Source organism: Amblyomma maculatum, chromosome 2, assembly GCF_055883805.1.
Source record: "Amblyomma maculatum isolate TAMU_Amacu chromosome 2, ASM5588380v1, whole genome shotgun sequence".
Taxonomy (NCBI): Eukaryota; Metazoa; Arthropoda; class Arachnida; order Ixodida; family Ixodidae; genus Amblyomma; species Amblyomma maculatum.
The window spans coordinates 207,803,092-207,824,666 of record NC_139345.1 but is presented as its reverse complement, the minus strand read 5'-3'; the positions used below and the strand labels follow the sequence as shown (position 1 = coordinate 207,824,666).

Sequence of the window (21,575 nt, the reverse complement as noted above, 5' to 3'; positions counted from 1 at the left end):
TTTGAAAGCGAGGCCATGTTGCTCCTTAAATCGCGACACCCATCCATCACTACATATGAAATCGTCAATTCCAAAGTGCACAGACAGTTCTTTGGCCTTCTCTCGCAATATCGGTCCACTTACTGGTAGATTGGAGCTGCGAGCGTGCTTAAGCCAAAGGAGAATCGCCTTTTCAAGCTCCGGATGCGCCGCCTCCCTAAGCCTTTTTTTCTCACAAGCGAAGAGACTTGCGTTGTTTCACAGCTTGTCTTTCGCTTTCACAATCATTGTCAGCGTACTTTTCGTTATCCCATACTTCAATGCCACAGCAGTCTTCTTTGTTCCAGCCTCAACTTCTTCTATGGCTGCCAATTTTTCTTGCACAGAGTGTCTGATACTTCCCTTGCGTGGACATGGTGCTACCGACGTGGGCAACGGACCAGGGAAAGAAAAGCACGAGCAGTCATGCAATTCGCAGTCGGCCGACGCTACTCGCGTCACTTTCGCGTTCATTTTTTTTTTTTTTCTCCAGCAGTTTTGAAAATTTTAACAAGCGCAGGTGGACAGTCATCTTTTCCACAAGTTTTAAGGGCTAGGTATTGTTTTAATTTCGAATTTTCTCCATTGAACTGGCTAGCAAGCCACAAAAATTTGAGCAGCGCCCTTCGGAAGGCTTTTGTTTCGTTTCGAACGTTTGTTTGTTAGGCTCTTCATCGCTTTCTTTTCTTTTTTAAGTCATAGTGCACTTATTTTAACATTTTCGACTGTTGTAGTGTTAGAAGAACTCAGATGTTTCGCCAGTGGCGCAAACGATAGCCGATAATTTTCCGGTATGGACAAGCAAAAAGTATGAATTAACCGAATTGTGGTGTTTGAATTAAGCGGCGTTGAAATACAATAAAAACATGACGAACCAACCAAAAATTTGATTTTTGTTTGAATTAACCGAAAGTACAATTATCAGAGTTTGAATTATCGCGGGTCTACTGTAAAGTAAATCCAAAAGTGATGACTATTCTGATTGTAGCAACTGCTGAACGTGCAGCCCGTCATCACCACTGCCAAGTTTTCTTGCTCTCGATGGGCACAAGTTCAGCAAACAGCAAAGTCTGCTGCCCGAGTTCTTCGACCAGCCTGCCTGATTGTTGGTCGTATCCCTCACTACTCTCACCCCAATGCGACAACATTTGTTCACCCAGCAGGTTCTGGCTGTCTCACTTCTAGAATAAACACCATGGATCTGGGTAGACAGGTAGACTCTACATTCTTCTTTACATGCCACCAATTTCTGCTCAATTATGGTAACAACAAGTGTCTCATGACTATCTCATTTCCCCATGCACTGAAAGTAGATATATTATGATGAAAGTAGATACACAGATGAAGCTCCCCCATTAAGAATTACAAGCACTTTTGAGGTGTACAGTGCAGAGGCCGAACACTCTTGTGCAGCTTAGAACAGCAGCGAAGGCATGAAAAAGTTGGCTGGTCATACTTTTGTGCCCTCATTGAAAACCTGCATGACAGCATAAGAACATCTGATATATTAAACTCGAGAGGATTGTGGTAGCATGATATATTGATAATTCAATACATAAAATGTGGCAACAGATGAGCTTCTCTGTAGCTCATAAGCATGAATTCAGTGCACCCATGCTAGTGGCGGTGCCTCTTGTAGCCACCTGCTGGCTGTCGGCATACTTGGAGCCCACTGCTCGCCTTGGATGCAACCTAGGGAGTGTACAAACCCTCATTGCATGCCGAGCCCCACCACATGCCAGGCAGCGAGGGAAAGGGCACCTTCACATGCTACTCAACAAGCAGGAGTGCACGCTCTAAATATCCAGCAGGGGCAGTTCAAAGCACCAGAACTTGTATGGCCCCAGTGCCACTGGGGCTGGGCTCGCATCAAAGCTGCAGCTAAAGCTCCTTTGGGAAAATTAATCTCAGATCATAAGAGGTCCAATTCTGTTACCAGCACACCCTAAACGCAATAACAATCCAATTAAAATTACGATGCAGCTGATTTCTCTGTTGCTTTCAGCAGTGAAGCAAGCCCTGCAAGAGCTGATGGAAGCCTTCGGTACGCTAGGCTGGCTTCATCGCATGACAACCTATGCACCAAACACTGGTTTTCCTGCATGACAGCATCGCAGCGTTGAAGACAAGCACACCGCACAAAAGGCCACTTCCCAGTGGACTCGACGTTCGCATTGTCATGCAGATTTACAGCATTTGCGTTGCCAACAAGTACAGCACAACTTACCCGGCTCCACGTGCAAACGGCAGTTGTGGGGGCACCATTGAAAGAAGTACTCTTGCAGGGATGTGCCACACAGTTCAATATATTGTAATGGTGCGGAAGAGAAGGAAGCGCGGTGCTACCGTGCGGGGCAAGTGCGTGGAAGGCAGAGCATGGAGAAGAGAACAATAAAACTGGTAGTGTGCGAGTGTCTCCTGAGTGAGATCCTACCCTGTATGCGTCTATCTCCTGAGTGTCATCCTATCCCGTAAAATTTTGGTGGCAGCGGTGAGATTGCGTGCCTCTCAGGCTGTCAAAAGTGCACAGGCCTTTGAAATGCAGAACGCCGAGGTGCAGGAACTGCTGCAAAAAGAGCCCAAGCAGAAGCTGGCACTGAGCTCGCGTCTTCGCTAGCTGGAGAGCGAGAGCATGGCCCTCCAGGAGCAAGTGAAGCAGGCAGAAGAGGTCAAGCGCAACCTGAAGAATCACATCACCACCCTCATGCAGCAGGTGGCCAAGCTCAAGAGAAGACGGACAAGGAGGGCGAGGTGCCTGCGCAGGCAGAGGATACCCGCAAGTGGCTCCAGAAAAACATGGAGGCCCAGCAGAAGCAGATCCAGGAACTGTAGGCCTCAAGGACAAGCTGGACAATTCCAAGCGCAATCTCCAGGCCGATGTCAAGGGTGTCACCGTCGAGCTTGAGAACCAGAGGGCCAAGGTTTCAGAGCTGGAGAGGAAGCAGCGCAAGTTTGACCAGCTGCAGGCGGAGGAGAAAGCTGTGTCTGAGTGGCTGTCCGCCGAGCGGGACATGGACGAGCGGGAGTGGCACAGGAAGGACACCCACATGCTGACCCTGATGCGGGAGCTCGAGGAGCGCAACGACAACCTAGAGGAGCTTGAGTTGCAGCTAATGCAGTTGCTAATGCAGTTGCAGCTGGAGCTGGACGACCTGATTAACTCGCAAGGCACTGTAGACCGCAATGTGCATGAGTTGGAGAAGGTCAAGCGTTCCCTGGAGAACCAGCTGGCTGTGCAGAAGACGTGCCTGGAAGAGCTGGAGGATAAGTTGCAGCTGACCGAGAACGCCAAGCTGCGACTGGACGTCAACCTGCAGGCGCTCAAGGCTCGGCACAAGTGCGACCTGCAGGCACACTCGTGCACAAGCAGGCTGAGGAGAAGCGGCGGGCCCTCGCCAAGCAGGTGCGGGATCTGGAGGCAGAGATAGATGAGGAACGGAAGCAGCAGTCAGCAGCCCTGACACTTCGCAAGATGCTCAAGGCAGATCTCCACGAGGCCGACTGGCAGATGGAGTCTGTGAACAAGGCTAAGGAAGAGGCATACGGGTACATGAACGAAAAGTCGAAGCCCAAGCAAAGGCGTTGAGCACGGAAGCTGGAGATGCTGCATACTAGGCATGTGAAAGAAATCCAGAGCCTCGAGGAGAGGTTGTTGTCTGAGTGTGAGCAGAAGGAGCGGGAGCTGCTGAAGCGTTTGTTGCCTACAGTGAAGGTGGATGGTGGTCTGGCCTACTCGAAGTGGCTGGTGTGCTTTGAAAGGGAGCTGCGAAAATGGCCCAGGAAGCAACAGCTGCAGCATGGTATGGGCGACCATCTCGCACAGGAGGACAGTTCGTCCACTGCAGATGTGCAGCACTTTGCGGTGAAGGAACTCGGCACTATGCATCAACACTCGGCTGGACAAAGATGCGTCTGTAGAGCAAAGTGTTGAAAAGATCGAGGTGCTCAAGTTGACAGCTGGGAGAGTGGTTTTGGTTTTCGCCTTCGTGGTGGCAGGGAAGGTCTCATGTGCGAACATAGGCTTAGCGCTTAATGGATGCACCGGGCAGATAGAACCAACGCCGAACCTACACAAATACAAGCTTGTGCGTGGGCAACAGGGGCCCACGAAAACAAAAGGTGCAGACGGAGAGACCAAAAGCGATATCAAGACTGAGGAGAACAGCAGCGGCAAGGGTGAGCAGAGAGATGACAAAGGCTGATGACTCCTCGTCGAGCAAGGAAGGCGGAAAGGACGATGAGGACAAGCCTAAGGAGCCAAAGTTCGAGCCAGATATGGCGTCAACGCTCACCGAAGTGAGAATTGTGGACATGGGGGTCATCGCCCAGCTGAACGTTTTCAAACTCAACTCGTCTAACTTCGACCATGTAGTCAAACAACACGCGCTATCTGCTCGTGAAGTTCTACATACGGTGGTGTGAGTACTGCGTGAAACTGGGGCCTGAGACATTTCCGACATTAGACATTTAGACATTATTTAGACATTTCCGACTGGTGTGCTGGTGTGGCCTCGTGTGTTATTGTCCATTCCCTGTGTAGTCTGTGTTTTTGTATGTGTGTGTGTGTGTGTGGTCAGACAAATTCAGTACTTTCATGTCCCTCTTCCCCCATTCCTCTTGTGGAAAGATGTAACAGCCCGGCACTAGTGCGCGGGGCAAGCACGTGGAAGGGAGAGGGTGGAGAAGAGAACGATGAAACCAGTAGAGTGCAAGTGACTGTCTGTGTCCTGATTGTGATCCTGCCCCGTAAGTGTCTATCTCCTGACTGTCGTCCTATCCTGTAACAATATCAAATGTTCCACTGAACAGAAGTTCGATAACTGCACACAACACTACTTTACTTTTGCATGGCGTTCTGAAAGAGACTATTCTGAGTATAATATAAGCAATAATTCTATATATCTGGGTTCAATATAGCTAGGATGCACAAGGAAATGAAACAAACATACAGCAGTCCAGTTTGCTCCTTTCCTTGTGCCTTTGTGTAGCACACACACACAAGCAGGAAAGGTGGAAACTACTTGCATGGCCACGCCGTAGAACTCATGGTGGGCTGTGGAGACAGCTACGTCCGCAGTGTGCAGCAGGGCCAGGTAGCCCTCGCGGTCAGGCAGGGGACCCCAGTGGAGCACATGCACGCCCAGTTCCTCACGCAGCCCCTCCAGGGATGCTGCACAACGACAAGAGGGCATGCAGCTGAGGCCACTGCACTAGCTGCAGCATCTGCCATGCAGCCACACTGGAACGTATAAACAAAGGATCACTCCTTCAAGTGCCACATGAACACAACAGGGCAGTTCTTTGTTTCATTCAGTGATTAGCATGAGGGTGCTGCAGCTGAGGGCCCACAGTATTAAAAGAAAAGAAAGAAAAGAAACTAACACTGAATTTTTTGAAAGGCAACGCAATTCCTGATTGGTGCAAACATAAAAATTACTGAATACTTTGCATTAGTTGTGGCCCCAGTATTACAGAACCTTAAAGGGCCACTTTCCACCCTCCGGTCGACATTATTTTCTTCCCCCGTGACTGTGAGGCTTCACCCCCAGAACGCAAGGCCGGAAAAATGTTTTCGAAAAGAGTAACTAATAACGCAGTTACAGCCACCGCAATCACCCGATTCTGTCATGTTTCTCTCCTCCCGTTCCCTCACAAAGGTTTTTCACTCTCCTGTCCGGTTGTCTAGCCTCCGCAAGCCAAACGCCCCTTCTTCCTCGGCGTTTGGTGGGAGGTGGGGCGTGGCACCCTACGTAGCGAAAACGAAATGGGCGAGGGAACATCGCGCCACTGCATTCATTGCATTCAGTACGGCTGTGACAAGGTAAAAGCGCGCAGTGAGCGGCGCACACAATTAGTCCTGTATGCCCATCCTTCACCGTCAGCCAACGAGCCGGACCAATGGATGTCGTCGTCGCTACTCCAACATCAGCCTAGCGGCTCGTAGAGAACGGGAAAGCTGGTTTCTCCAAGGGGAGGATGAGAGAGCTTTGATTTGTATTTTTGCGGCTTTGTGGCACATATCGCTGTAGCAATTTGCACAGACTATCTCCGGTACCTGATCGAAACACTGGGCACCTTTGCTTAAAAAGTCATACCCTGGACAGTGGCCCTGATCAGCAATGCTCGAGGCTTATGCAATCCTGTTTCCCTGCTAATTCCTGCTTTATCACAAAATATTTGTTCAGAAACCTGTGACATGATTTGCTTCATTGAAAGGAAAGGATTTCACAATTAGGTAGCCTTCCATGTGGCTGCAACTATCAAATCTCAAACACTAATCCAGCAGAAATCTTGCTGGTCTGTCCTGGCCAGATTTTTCAAGTTTCTTGCTCGGTATTACTTGCAAAGGTAGTCTACATAGCACACATTACATACGCATGTTTGAGAAGAGGCTCCATGTGCGAGTGACTGCTTTTCGACAGAAATGCAAACAAAAAGAGCAGCCTGTATCTGACTGAGCAACTGCAGCCAATGCTCCCTTGCCTGCTACGCACTATGGATGGTTACAAAAGACGGCTGAATCTTTCCTTTTCTTCTTTCCTCTCTTCTCTGGGAGTCCATGGTCCAGGCCCAGAGGTCTAGCAACATTGCAAAAAAAAGTCACTACTGCTCAAAACAATGTTAAACTGGCTCTGCAGCATTCACTGAAAATGTAAGTAAAGCCAGCCAATAAGCAGTGCGCATGCCAACGAATGGCGTCCCCAAATCATCATTTCTAAGAAATCTAGACTGGTAGGCCACGCCATGTTGTGCTTAACAATTTGTTGATATAAGACACCCCCGACGGCTCTTTACAAATACTTGCATCCCATTCAACCCTGGATGCTGAAGAAGTCGGGTGCCTTTACTTGCATAGGTGCTTGCCTAAAATGCCTGTGACACAAGGTACACGATGCTTCCATGAAATTGATCAGGGTGGATGTTCGGGCAAGTTGGTTTATCATAAGTGAAATAGTACAGCGCTTTGAAGACAAGGACAAAAAACAGATGCTGTCCACTCTGCGTTTTGTAACGAAAGCTACACTGCGGTAGGTTTTCAAAACCTCGGGTGGCCACAGCTACGCCGTGAAGAGGCGTAGCTACGGCCTCCGCACAAAAAAATCAGCCTTCCATGACATTTGAATTCACGTTACCCCTATGCCACAGGCAGGAGCTGCCAACTCGGGTCGCTCTTTTCATATGAGAGGGTGACATCAGAATCAGCCTGCCAGAACTGTTTACATACTCGTTACCCCTACGACATACAGGCACGTCCATATGGCTTGTTTGAAGCGTGACTTTACATGTGGCTGGTAGCTTACACTCTCGCGTCATACCCTTAAAGGATGAGCTTAAGTGTCCCCAATAATGTAGCACCTTACACTGATAGGGCGTGATATAGCTACCGCCATTGCTTTCGCAATTCAACTAGGGTTAACCTGAACTAAACCACAACTAATTTTTTGTCCTTGTCTTCAAAGCAATCAGTAGAATCTCGATGATACGATTACGGCTGGTACGAATTTCGGGATGATACGAATTTTAAGAATGCTTTGAACGGACTACATTGTATAGAATACGTTAAGATTCGGGGTGATACGAAGAGTTTCTGAACCTGCCGCGGTTGATACGAACGTGCAAACCAGTCGTGCATGCGAGCGGGCCGGCGCGGCTGGCCTCAAGAGGGTAACATAACCGACGAGGCCGCCGCCAACTCCCTCCCCCTCCCCCCCTTCCCCCCGCCGCGAATGATAGGAACAAACGTTGTACAAACGCACAAAGCCACCGAGCAGCTCAGCGCAAGAGCTCACAGGGGGAGAGGGTACCCACCGCGGCCGCTGCCTCTCCGCTCCAACGCCTCTCACCCCACTAGCCACCCTACTCCCCCCTCCCTTTCGTAGCAAACCGACGAGCACTAGACAAGGACGGCCAAGGCGAAGCACGTGCCCAGTCGTGTACGTCACTCATTCGCTGGCAGCTCATTGGTCTATCGAAAAGTTGTCTCGCCGGCTGTTCCCAGGAGGACTGTGACGCTGGCTGCCGCTACAGTAGTTCTCCGGTTCTCCGTTCGCCGCTTCTTTCTGTCGTTCGCTGTGACGTGAACTGCCCAAACGTTAGAAAGACGCAAGCGTTCGCTGCTGCCGAAATGTCGCGGAAGCGTAAAGCCCTTTCTTTTAAGGAAAAGCTTGAAGTGCTGAAGAGGGTCAGTGTCGACTTAGCAAAAGAGCTAGGGTTGGCACCGTCAACACTCTGCACCATTGTTGGGTAGCGAGATGTCATCTTGAAGAATGTGCAGCACTTCGGTGCGAATGTGAAGCAGGCTAAAACAGCGACCCATGTCAAGCTGGAGGAGGTTCTGCTGACTTGGTTCCGCGAAGTGACAGCGGCCGGCGTCAACGTGGACAGCAAGGTGCTACGTGAAAAAGCCGACACCGTCGCGCTTTCGCTTGGAATTGAAAATTTCCAAGCGTCTGGGGGATGGCTGCACCGGTTTAAGGAGCGGCACGAACTTGTCTGCCGGGTCGTCTCAGGTGAAGGCAAGAAAGTGGATCAGTCAGCTGTAGATGAGTGGCTGAACACGCTGCCGGCGCTGATTTCGGAGTACGCGCCACGTGACATATTTAATGCCGACGAGGCGGGCCTCTTTTTCAACCTTCAACTAGAAAGAAGTTTGTGCGTAAAAGGCCAGGCATGCCAGGGCGGCCAGAAAAGCAAGGAGAGAGTAACAGTACTCTTTTGCTGCAACTCGGATGGATCAGAGAAACTCCAGCTTACCGTCATCGGTAAGTCGAAGAAACCGAGGTGTTTCCGATCGGCGGAGCGTTTGCCTGTCTTTTACAAAGGCAACCGAAAGACGTGGATGACTGAAGATTTTTTCCGCGAGTTCTTGACAAGCCTTGATCGGAAAATGGCGTCAAGAAACCGGAAAAGTTCGCTTTTCGTGGACCAGTGCTCTGCCCACCCAAAGGAAATGACATTCAATAACGTGAAAGTCAGGTTCCTGCCGGCGAACACTACCAGCCATCTTCAGCCACTGGACGCTGGGATAATTAGAAATGTGAAACATCATTTCAAAGGACTTCTAGTGAGGCGTCTGCTGGCAAAAATTGACCGTAAAGAAGCAAACTTGCGGATAAGTCTCTTAGATGCTTTGCACTTTCTAGCCATGTCGTGGGATAGTGCAACTTCAGACACAATCTCGAACTGTTTTAGAAAGTGCGGATTTGCCATCGGACTTGCTGCGGCTTCGGCAGGAGATTGTCAAGAGCCAGACGAAGACCTCACGATTGATGGCTGGGACAATCTGGAAACTGAAGCTCGGTTCGGGACTTCGTTACCGCGGACGACAATGTCGCGACCTGTGGGCTGAGGTCTATTGAAGACTTGGTCAATGAAGCGAATGATTGCGAAAGTGAGCCTGACAGCGATGGTGACGCTGATGACGAGTGTGATCAGCCACCGTCAAAGGCAGATACTCTTCACGCTTTGGACGTTCTGCGCTGCACCGTAAGTGCCAGCAGCGTAAGCGACGAAACCGCGGCACGGTTTTATGCCTTTCAGGCGGAGCTTGTCCGCGACATCAACAGCAAAAAGTGCAGACAAGCATTACGGACTTTTTCGGCCGCAAGTAGTTTGCCATAATAAACTTTGGTTCATTTTCAATTCATTCCCATGTGGATGTTGACTTGTTTTGAATCATACGAATTCGGGATGATACGAATATTTTGCGTGCTCCCTTGCAATTCGTATCATCGAGATTCTACTGTATTTCCATCTTTCAAGGAAGCTTCAAGACAGCAGAGATCCTCCCAGAGCTGCTGTCAATGTGCAGTCTCGTAACATTTCTTTACAATGCATGACAGCAGTGACTGCAGCACCAGTACCGATGACTGCCCCAGCAACACTTGCGAGTGCACCAAGGGGTTACCACGAGGCTGTTTTTGCTGCGGCTTCATGGCAGCACCTGTGATTATGCATGTTAAGAGCATTAGTTCTTACTACTTTCTATTCCCAAGGTCACGTTTGTCTGATATGAAGGTCAAACTGAGGCAGAAAGGTAATAAAATAGATATCACGTGATCATGCTAATAACCATATCTTCGATTCCTTATATAGTATGAGCCAGTATATCGGCCATAGAAGTGGAACCACCCCCGGGACCACCATTTGCATAAAATTTGAGCGTCACCCATTTGATGCATATTAATTCAAGTTGGTGTCAAACAATTAGGCACATTCTAAAAAATAAAATTGCCAATTGAAAAAAAGTCTAAATTATGTGAGAGTCACACCGACAGCCCTTCTGCCTCGAAAACGTTACGATGACAGATCTTTGGGCGGCGATTACAGTCAAACTGTTTGCATATAGGGTTCGGGATATGTGAAACATTTGTCTCGTTAGATGTACACGTTTATATGATTTAATTCCTGATATAACGAATAAATGCCCCGAATGTAGTGAATGTGTTTGTAACTCACAATATTAATACCTAATCAACATAGTACATGGCACTGCTTGTGTATTCGAAAGGATATTTCCCATTTGAAGCAGAATCTTTGAAGTAGTGTCAAATGGCCTGGCATGTTCCAGAGGATAAAATTGCTAATTGAGATGAAGCCAAAAATGTGTGTGGGATTGTGGGATTCGCACCGACAACCTTTCCACCCCCAAACCATCCATTCCAAGAAGCTGCAGATGGGCATTACGGTCAAACCGTTTGTTGCAGAGGGTTTCGGTCGGTGTAAAACAATTCGCTGTATTGTGATGCACATGTTTACAAAATTTAATAACTGACATTGACACGTGCATTAGAGGTAGAAGATGAAAGAGCAAAAAAAAAACACATTATGGAGCTTACGATCGTCGCTCCAGCTGTTGTAGCGGGCGACCCGCTCAAAGGTGTCCAACCAGTCTTCCGCATCTTCACACACGTCACCATGAAAAGATGGTGATGTTCGCGGCGTGTGGTAGAGGATGGGCACTGGGGACCTACCATCTGTGGCCATTTCCGGTAGGACCGTCGGTCGAGGCTGCGTCGTTCTCGTCGGGGTGGCAAAAGGTCCAAATTCAGGTGACTGACTGCGGAGACGGCGGCTTGGGCGCTGATGGACCGATGTGAACTTTGTGTTTTTATCTCGTAAAGGCGGACGCACATCGGGAAGCGCACCCAGCACGACTCCACCAGATGTGTAACAGTTGTTACACAGAAGGACTACTGTAGCCGCTTAGCAAGGGCACCGAGATAGCTGAACCAGGGAACGAGGGCACCAGGAACGGGCCTGCGCTTCAACATCGTCTATGTCTACTTCTTCCAACTGCACTCCTTCTTCTTCTACCTCTAATGCACGTGTTGGTAACGGCGCGGCAACTGGCCAGACACCGTATTCATCGTCAGCAGCAGATCGATGCTGACCACTACAACCTTGGATGCCGCTACGTTACCTACAACCCGGGCGACTATGTGTGGATCTGGACACCCGTTCGTCGTGTCTTGCAGCTGTATGGGCTGTTGAAAAATTTCGCCCTTACCCTTACGGTCGGCACTTAAAGGTAGTCACTGACCATCATTCACGCTTTGTGCTGGTGGCTCTCATTCCTGAAAAATTTACCTGTGCAACTTGGGCTCTAGATTCTCCGACTTCATGAATTTCAGTTCACAACGACTTACAAATATGGCAACAAGCACCTCAACACTTATGCCCTCTCATTGCCCCTATGTCTCCCCATCCCCTGGTACCGCTCTGAGAACTTCCTTCTCCGCACATGCAAATGATTTGTCTAACCAGGATGTGCATACCGTGTCACTTGCTGCCTTGTCCGACATCCAGCCTGATCTGGCTTCCACTCGCTGGCGGACTACAGCCGAACCCGGATATATCGAACTCGAAGGGGATTGCGAAATAGTCTGAGATATCGATAATTCGATATACAGAAATCGGCTTGAGACGCCACTTGTGAATGTGAAAAATAACACCGTATTTGTCATGTAATCAACCCACTCACATAATGAACCCCCCCTCCCCTTTTGCCGCCGAGAATTAGAAAAAGAAATAAGCGTTAGTTGATGCTGCATCCCTCTGTTTCGGCTGTCGCATTCAAAGCTCATTTATTGGCAGCACGCCAAGCTGCCATGATGCTGCGCAGCCCTAACGTCACAGCGTGTTTATCTTTTGACTATACTTTTGATGTTAGCTCCTGTGGTGGTGGGGAGCGAACTTGGCAGAGTGCCCATGATGGCTTGATTGCACAAGCCTGGTTCGATTTATCGCGTCATGTTTGGGACGAGCAGAGTCCACTGCCACAAAACCATTGAAAAGTGTGTTAGCTACAAATGCCATTTGAAGCGAACAATGCTCATAGCCGGTGTCACGATCGCAGCTGACCGCATGCTTTCGTTGATTCATAGATGCAAGGCTGGACGACTCTCGCCGAAAAACAATTCTGCCGCTTCTTAACATCCGCAGTCGCCATAGCTTATGCTCCGCCATGCATTCAGCACGACAACAAGGATGGACAACTCTCGCAAAAGAAAAAAAAGATTTGCCATTTCTTAACATCCGCAGCCGCCATAGCTTATGCTATGCCACACGTTAAGCACGACGACAAGAATGGACGAATCTCGCAAAAAAATGTGCCGCTTCTCAACGTTCACAGCCACCACGCTACGCCGCACGTTCAGCACGACGACATAAGATGCGCATCGCCTGTTACCTGCCGCGCGCAAAGGGTTCACAGCACACACTGAAAAAAGCGTCCGATGTTCTGCCTGCAACAGGCTGAGCTGGCTTGTCGGCGCATGTGTAGTATGTACTGTTGCAAATGAAGACCAGGAAAGAGACAGGAAAGGGAGAAAGAATGGCCACACGTTTGTGCTTCGCTCTATCCTGTTGTTTTCCCTCTCTCGAACCCCACGTTTGCTTTAGCTGCGTCTGCTCCGCAGCGGCTGTTGCCAACCGGTCCCCTCTCGTTCCTTCACGCACATAGCTTGCAAACGGCATATGCTGGCGTGCAGCAAATTATCACCGCAAATGCACGCACCTTTGGGGAAAGGGCTCAGCGCCGAACTATCCTCTCTCATTCCTTCTGTGCGTGGCTAGAAAACGTCACGTGGCAAATGGCCGAGGGTGATGCGATCATCTTTGGAGAAGGCACACCTGCCAGTACGTGGTGTGAAGTTCGATATCTCAAACGACCGGTGAAATTGGAGTTCGATATATGACGCAGCTTTCCTATACTTTTACGTGGAATTTTCAAAGGGATATTCCTTGAGCTCAATATAACCAAAATTCGAATTATCCGGGATCGCCTGTAGTACTTTCACATGCTGACAGATCGACTAAACTCTCTACCCTTCTACACTTCTCTACCCTTTTACACCTTTCAAAGTTGTAGGCATGGACTTCTACAGCCCTTTACTGTTGGCAGCAGCGGGAGATCATTGAATCGTAACGGCTGCGGACTACTTCCCCCAGTACGCTGAAACCAAAGCTATACCGTCTGGTTCCGCTGAGGAGATAGCAAGCTTTTTCCTCCGAGACATTATTCTATGACACGGAGCCCATAGCGTTCTTTTGTCCTACCGTGGGATATCTTTTCTCGGTACAATCATGGCCCAAGTTCTTCATGCCGCAAACGCCGTTCCCAAGACAACATTCACCTACCACCCGCAAACGAATGATCTCACGAAACGCTTCCATCGCACTCTGTCCGATATACAATCTACATACATCGATTCTTATCACAGTAACTGGGATTCCTTGCTTCCTTTTGTCACTTTCGCATACAGCACTGCAGTTCATGGCATGACCCGATACTATCCGTTTTTCCTGGTCTATGGTCGGTTCCCTACATTCTGCTTGGGAGCATCTTTCTTCTCTGCACCTGTTCTCTCTGACACAAGTCTTGACGAGTCTTGCTCTGGACGCCTACCCGTACACCAGGCTTGTCTGACAAACTTCTTATCAGCCGCTTCATCGGCCCATGCACGGTGCATGGACAAACTTTGCCAGTGAACTGTCGCGCAGCCCCCGCGTCTCCTGTCAACGACCATTGCTGTCGTAGAACTGAGACTGTGCATGCGAGTCAACTCAAGGCTTTTGCACGCCATCCTTCTTCTCTTTGGATAGCACTTGTCAGTGTTGTTCATCCGTCCATCGTGTACTTTTTGCACTATTTTTCATCATAATTCTCTTAAAGGGCTATAGACACCAAATTTTGTTGGCATTATTTTTCTTGTTAATAATGTTTAAGTCATTCCTGTATATCAATCCATACTCAGTTTTGCCTGTACTACCGCTTAATAATTTATATTTGAATTTTCTTTTCTCACTAGTTTCAGTTTCAGCAGCCGAGAGATGGCTGTGACGTCACAATTAAGTCTTGACGCGCGGCATGAAAAAACAGCGATATAAACACTGATTCTTCACTTGTAGTGATTCCTGTTCTTGAGGCAGGCTGGTTTTATCATTGTAGTGAATCCAAACGACACAGCAATGATTATATCACTGTATTCTCATCCCTAGCGAGACCTAGACTTGACTGTGAGGTCACAGCCATCAATCAGCCGTTGAAACTGAACCGAAACAGGTGAGAAAAGAAATTTGATTATAAATTATTCAGCAGTCGTAGGCGAACATGACACGGTAATCAGTGCACAGTAATGTCTTAGACATCATTACAAAGGATAAAACACTAACCCAAATATTACAGGTCTATACTCCTTTAAATTCCTGCAGCCAGGATGGCTGCTTTCGTCGTGGGGGAAAAGTGTCAGCACTTTTCACAAACTTCATCATCATCTGTGAATACTCATCATCACCCTTTGTTTCATGTGCACTTCATCTTCATTTGCGAATCATCATCATCAATGTTCAGTGTAAACGTGCTTCAACGCCATTGTTGGCATGCCAATAAAGCTCGGTCACCCAGCTCACAATACATCATTTCCTGCAAACGGCCCTTGCACACCTTATACCAGGTTCAGAAAATCAACGGAAGAAGTGTCTCTCAGCAATCACTCCGTGGCGGTAAACAATGCACCAGGAGTGGACCAACAGTCCAGTATAGTCATTTGAACAAGGTATGAACAAGGAGCAGCGAGTGGTGGCAACATGCAGCTGCAAATGAATCCCCCTCCCTAAACAGATATGCATGAATGTATTTCCTGCGCTTATATATATGAATTGTGTCTGTTATGAATGATACAAACGTCCTTCAGTACCCCGTGTGATTCATGCCATCGAGATTCTAATGTAAACAGCAGAGAACCTAGCTTTGGAAATCGCATGACCAATGGTGGTGATACCTGGTTTTTTTCTAGCTCATTAAAGCACCTCTGTTTACAGAGAAACTAAACATGCAGCCGAGTCTTACCTCCCGCGAACAGCAAAGGACTGCAACCACCTTCCCGGAACTACTGCTTCCATCATTGATCATCAGCGTTTTTGTTCCGCGTTAGCTAATATTGTATGATTATAATTGTAACACCCTGTACATAACTGCATATCTACTGCACTGTATATATATCTATTGTATTCTACCACTTCCCTCTTAAATGCCCTCGTGCCTTGAGGGTAAAATAAATGAAATGAAATGTTGCCATAAGAAAGAGTTGATCTGCTAACACAGGCAGACTTCAAGCTGTTCTCAGGGCCCCTTTAAAACTCTACACTCAAGAAACACGAATGGGAAACAGTGGCTAGGCTTGATGACTCACGTGGCAGCTCGGTGAAGTTCTGCCCCAGGAAAGACACGTGGAAGCTCAGCCCCAGCTGCTGAAGCTCTCGCATGACTGCCGCAAACTCCTCGGGGCCCTTGTCATGCTCCCTGCAACGAAGCAGGAAAACCTGATTGAGACAACAAGAATAGGATAAAAATGGCCTCAAACGTCAAGGGACAAGATTACACCCAGCAAGTCACAGTTTTCGTCTAAAAGAAACAAAGACAGGAGGCACGCGTGCTCAATGGTCCTTCACAGTAGGGGCAGAGAGATGCTTCGGCCCCTGTCAACATCTCTTCCGACAAACAATGGCCCTAAAAGAAACCTCCTACTTGTGAGTCCTAAAAACAACAAAAAAATTAGCTGGCGGTTTAACTTTGATTAACCCTAGAGGGAAGCGAAAACTTCATGTACATGGCTACACTCATCGCCAAGCTTGGATTAAACACATTGTGCATTTCTCCAAACGTAAAGCTGGTTCTTCATCGGTCTCTTCGACATTGCCACCTTTTCAAGGCCTCATTCCAACGTGCCTTCTTCGCGTTTCAACACGCAACTGTAGCAGGGTGGTCATCCTTCTCCATCTACGTGTATGCGTGTATAAATAGGAGCCCAGGGGCTCCTATTTATACACTATCGCCCCTCTAGCACCCTCTACTTCCAAGTCACACAGACATCAACTCACGTGACCTTGACCTTGACAGTATCGCCCCTCTAGCGCCCTCTGCTTCCACATCACACTGACATCACCTCACGTGACCTTGAAAGTGGTCACGGGCCACTCGGTGACCTATGTGACTATGCCCCAAAGTCACATGGCAACCATCAGACTTAACACAGTAGTTTGACCTCTATATCTCCCTCGAGGTGAAAACCGTGCATACCCAATGGCTCGAACTAGCTGGCGTAGTGAAGCTTTCGCTTCAAAAAACAAACGTGACTGATAAGTTCCCTAGCTATTGCTGATGGCCTTGGCCCATTTCTCAAGATACAAATCCTCACTAGGTTACTTCCTTCCTCTCTATGCTTTGCAAATGCTAAGTTGCACCAGAGCGAAGTTCCTTTCTGCAGCATCTACACCTATTCCTTTGAACACTCCTTTTGACATCCCGACAATGTCTCCAGTCTTGCTGGCGTGCATTGGGCAGAGACCACAGCGCACAAGGCCTGGGCAACATACATTGCCAATACGGAATAAGCTAGCTACACCAGCAACGCTGTCATTTTAGAAAAAATGAGTAAAATCCAAAGGAAACCATAGCAGTAGTTGAGAAAAAAAAAAGGAAGATAAAAAAGCCAGAGAATTGCTGGAGATCTGCATTATTAAAAAGAAGAATGTCTATGACCAAGTGGAGTGTCATTTCACACCAAATTCAATAAAGAACTAAAACAAAAAACAGCACCATAACGATGGACATGAAAGAAAAACAAGCATTTGTCCTTCATCTTATGAGTCCATCGTCGCAGCGCTGTTTTAAATTCTTCCATGATGCACCCACTCGCTCTATTTTCGGTTCTTCTACACCAAATTAAATTTCCTGGATGTCACATGTCAAGATAGAATTGCTGCTTGGACACGTGGGTATGCCATTCGAAGAAAAGCAGCGCAATTCAGACAAGGTAAGAAGTGTCCTTGTATAAGCTGCATTGTGTGTGTCCTCCTTCCATATCCTTGACTACATTTTCTTTAAGTGTTTGTGGTTTTCCTTGAAACTACTTCTTTAGACCACTGCTCGCATCTACTCTCACCTGCGTGCATGCGCATGTGCAGGCCACTATTACTCATCAGTGAAAACAACTGGAAGTAATGTGTCCCATAAGCCTTTACACACAACCCCAAACAACTGGACAAATCGACTAGCTTAACAGTATGTCCTCCTTGCCTATGGCGAAGTCACATGCCACAACACATAAACGTGCCAACCATATTGGACTGTACCAGCTCAACTCTACCAAGCTCAAGGGAAATAGACATGGCGGCACTTGTTCAGGCCGGATGCTGCACTGCAACCTGCTGCCTAGCCTGGGCTGCTCCTTTCCTCAGCTCACATGCGACATTTTTTTTTTCCATGCTCCTCTCGTACAAGAGCGCTGCTGGGAGGAATAGCATGCCACACAAGCCAACATGCCTGTGGAAGTTGCAAAAAAGGAAAGCTTTACTCACTGCACTGTAATACCCGGGTCTGAAAATGCCAAAACCATTATAATCATCGGCCTAACTATACCCACTGCAGGGCGAAGGCCTCTTCTATATTCCTCCAATTAACCCAGTCCTGTAGCTGCATCCCTTTGGCCCCCGCGAACTTCCTCATCCACCCACCTAACTTTCTGCCACCCTCTGCTACGCTTTCCTTCCCTTGGAATCCAGTTTATTACCCTAAGCGACCATCGGTTATCCTCTCTTCGCACTATGTGTCCCGCCCATGCCCATTTCTTCTTCTTGATTTCCACTAGAATGTCATTAACTAGAGTTATTTCTCTTACCCAGTCTACACGCTTTCTATCCCTTAACGTTACCCCTACCATTTTTTGTTCCATAGCCCTCTGCATTGTCTTTAACTTAAGTAGAACCCTCTTCTTTAGCATCCACGTTTTAGCCCCATAGGTGAGTACAGGTAAGATGCAACTGTTGTGTACTTTCTACTTGAGCGGTACCGGTAAGCTGCTGGTCATAATCTGCAAGTGCTTGCAAATGCGCTCCATCCTAATCTTATTCTTCTTGTTATTTCCCTTTCATAGTCCGGATTTGGGGTTACTACCTGTCCTAAGTAGACATATTCGCTAACTACTTCCAGAGCTTTGCTACTTAACGTAAAGTGCTGTTCCTTCCCGAGGCTGTTGAACATTACCATAGTCTTTTGCATATTATTTTCAAGCCTACCTTTCTACTTTTCCTGTCTAGGTCATCAATAACTATTTTCAATTCATCCCCAGAGTTACTTAACAAGGCAATGTCATCAGCAAATTGCAGATTACTAAAATATTCTCCCTCTACCCTTATCCCTAACTTCTCCCATTCCAAGTCTCTGAATATACTTCCTCTAAGCAAGTTATGAATAGTACTGGGGAGATCGTGTCTCCTCAACTAGCACCTTTCTTTATAGGAACTTTGTTACTTTATGCAGAATTATGGTTGAGGCAGCCACTATATACATCTTTCAGTACTTTCAAGTATGGCTTGTCTACACTGTTGTGCCCGGCCAAAGCCACCCAGAAATTCAGCCGGACGCCAAACTTCTCCGGCGAACGCCTCCTTCACAAAATTCGGATACTGCTCTGCAATGCACCGGTGCACTGGAGGCGAGCCATGCCAAGGGGAGAGAAGCGATGTGTTTGAACATGAGCTGAGCATCCAGACAGCTCGGCGCCGTGGCCCTGGCGGTGGACCCCTTCTCGCCCTGCGGCATATTTGAAGCAAGAGCGCAGCAAGCTCTCCCATTGGCCCTGCGAAAGTGCTGCCGTCGGATTGGACCATTTGAGCATCAACGGTTTATCGGTTTACGAAGACTCAAGTGCTTCCGTTCGAGTCTCCGAGTGTGAGTTCGTCACTAGCGTTCATCGGGAGCAGTTCGCCGCCAGAGAGAGCGGACGCGGCGAAATCTCCCCGGTCATCGCTGCGCGAGGACAGTCGCGTATGGCGATGTTAGCTTTCGGCCCCAGAGCCAAATTCGTTGTGTAAATGCCTATAAATACTGTATAAAGCTTTTTCGTCATCTAACCAGTGCCGACTCGAATTCATCGCTACCGCCTAGGGAGCTGACAGCCCTCGTTCACGAAACGGGTGATGAGCGCTACGCAACCAACTCCTTGGAACAACCCTGTTGACGGTGGGCTACTGTGTGATAACCCCACCGGCACAACAACACCCTGATTTCGCAATGCCTGCATGACCGCTTTGGTTTCTACTGAGTCGAATGCTTTTTCGTCATCAGTGAATGCTATGTATAATGGCTGATTATATTCCGAGAATTTTTCCATCACCTGGTCTATGGATATGATCGATACTAGAGTACCCTTTTCGAAAACCAGCTTGATGTTTTGCTTGAGTACAGACTAAGATTGTCCTGATTCTATTAGCAATACCTTTTTCTTATGAATTAAGACAATGTTTACGTTCTTCCATGACTCCGGTATCGTCGATGACACCAGGCACTGCGTAAACAGGGTGGCCAGTTTTCCTAGCACGATATCCCTCGTCCTTCAACAAATCTACAGTTACCTGATCCTCTCCAGCTGCTTTCCCCTTTTTCATAGTTGCTAACGCTTTCTTAACCTCATCCTTCATCACTGGCGGAACGTCTGACTGCTTTTCCCTATGCTGATCTCATTATTGTCCTGACTACTTTGGCTACTGTACAGATCAGTATAGAACACCTCAGCTATATTGACATTACCTGCCTTGTCCTTTAACGCATACACCTGATTTTTGCCTATTCCCAATTTCTTCTTCGCCGCTTTAAGGCTTTCTTCGTTCTTTGCAGCATGCTCAATTTTCTCCATGTTATACTTCCTTATATCGGCCACTCTGCGCTTATTGATTAGCTTTGATATCTCTGCCAATTCTATCTGGTCTGTTGGATTGGAAGCTTTCATACTTTCACATTTCTTAACCGAATCTTTCGTCTCCTTAGACAGCTTACCTGTATCCTCTCCAGCTATCCTACCGCCTACTTCAACAGCGCACTCAGTAATGATATCTCTGAAATTATTGTTCATTGCTTCTAGGCTAATGTCGTGACCCTCAGTTAGAGCTGAATATCTATTCTGTAGCGAGATCCTGAACTCTTCTGCCTTCCCCCTCACCGCTAATTCGTTGATGGTCTTCTTTCTTACTGATCTGTTTCGCAAGACCTTACATCCTGTGGTCACTACATCGCACTTTCCTGATTTCCTGTACATCCTGCATAATGGTGGGGTTAGAACACAGTATGGAAGTCAATTTCATTTTTAGTCTCCTTGTTAGGACTTACCCACTTGCAGTTTTTCCTTTTTCTGAAGAAGGTGTTTATGATTCTTAAGTTATTTTGCTCTGCAAACTCAACTAGTAACACCCCCTTGCCATTCCTAGAGGCAATGCCGTAGTCACCTACTGCCTGGTCTCCTGCCTGCTTTTTTTCTACCTTGGCATTGAAGTCGCCTATTAGTACCATATACTGCGTCTTTACTTTTCGCATTGCTAATTTTACATCTTCGTAGAAGCTTTCAGCTGCCAGGTCATCATAACTACATGTAGGTGCATAGGCCTGTACAATCTTCAGTTTATACCGCTTATTAAGCTTAATTACGAGGCCTGCCACCCTCTCATTAATGCTACAGAGTTCATGTATATTAACAGCTATATACTTATTGACAAGGAAACCTACTCCTAGTTCTCGCCTCTCCGGATAACACAGTACATGCCCGTCTTCAGTACAGTATATGCCTCATTCGGCCTCCTAACCTCACTAAGCCCTATGAGATCCCATTTTATACTCTCTAGTTCTTCTAACGGCACTGCTAAACTAGCTTAACTAGCTAAGGTTCTAGCATTAAATGTTTCCAGGGTCAGTGTCCAATGACAGCCTGTCCAGCGGAGCCAGAGATTCTTAGCACCCCCTGTTGCGTCACAGGTCTGAGCGCCGCCGTGGCCAGTTGCTCCGCAGCCGCCAGTGACTGAGGGCTGGTGTTTTATAGGACTAATCATGGGAGGTTGGGGCCGATTACTGCACCAGGGTGGCCAACTCTTGTTCTGGTGAGGCAGTGCGTTGCCGGCGGTGTTCACCAGCATTAGGTCGCAGCCCAAACCTGTTTATGCAATTCCATCGACACGCAGATTATTATTATTTTTTTAATCCGGTCGAGAATTGCGCGGCACCGGGA

The 21,575-nt window shown here is 47.8% G+C and overlaps 1 protein-coding gene across 3 annotated transcripts in view; it reads right to left on the bottom strand.

Moving 5' to 3' along the window:
- Positions 1–21,575, bottom strand: part of LOC146201138 (tRNA-queuosine alpha-mannosyltransferase) — a 74,038-nt gene that overhangs the window by 40,239 nt on the left and 12,224 nt on the right. For all 3 annotated transcript variants that reach the window (XM_084595666.1, XM_084595665.1, XM_084595667.1), the window contains 2 exons: positions 15,714–15,823; positions 5,044–5,188 (listed from right to left, as the gene is read on the bottom strand). In XM_084595666.1, coding sequence (XP_084451792.1) covers positions 5,044–5,188; positions 15,714–15,823 — 255 coding nt within the window. The remainder of the gene's footprint in view (positions 1–5,043; positions 5,189–15,713; positions 15,824–21,575) is intronic.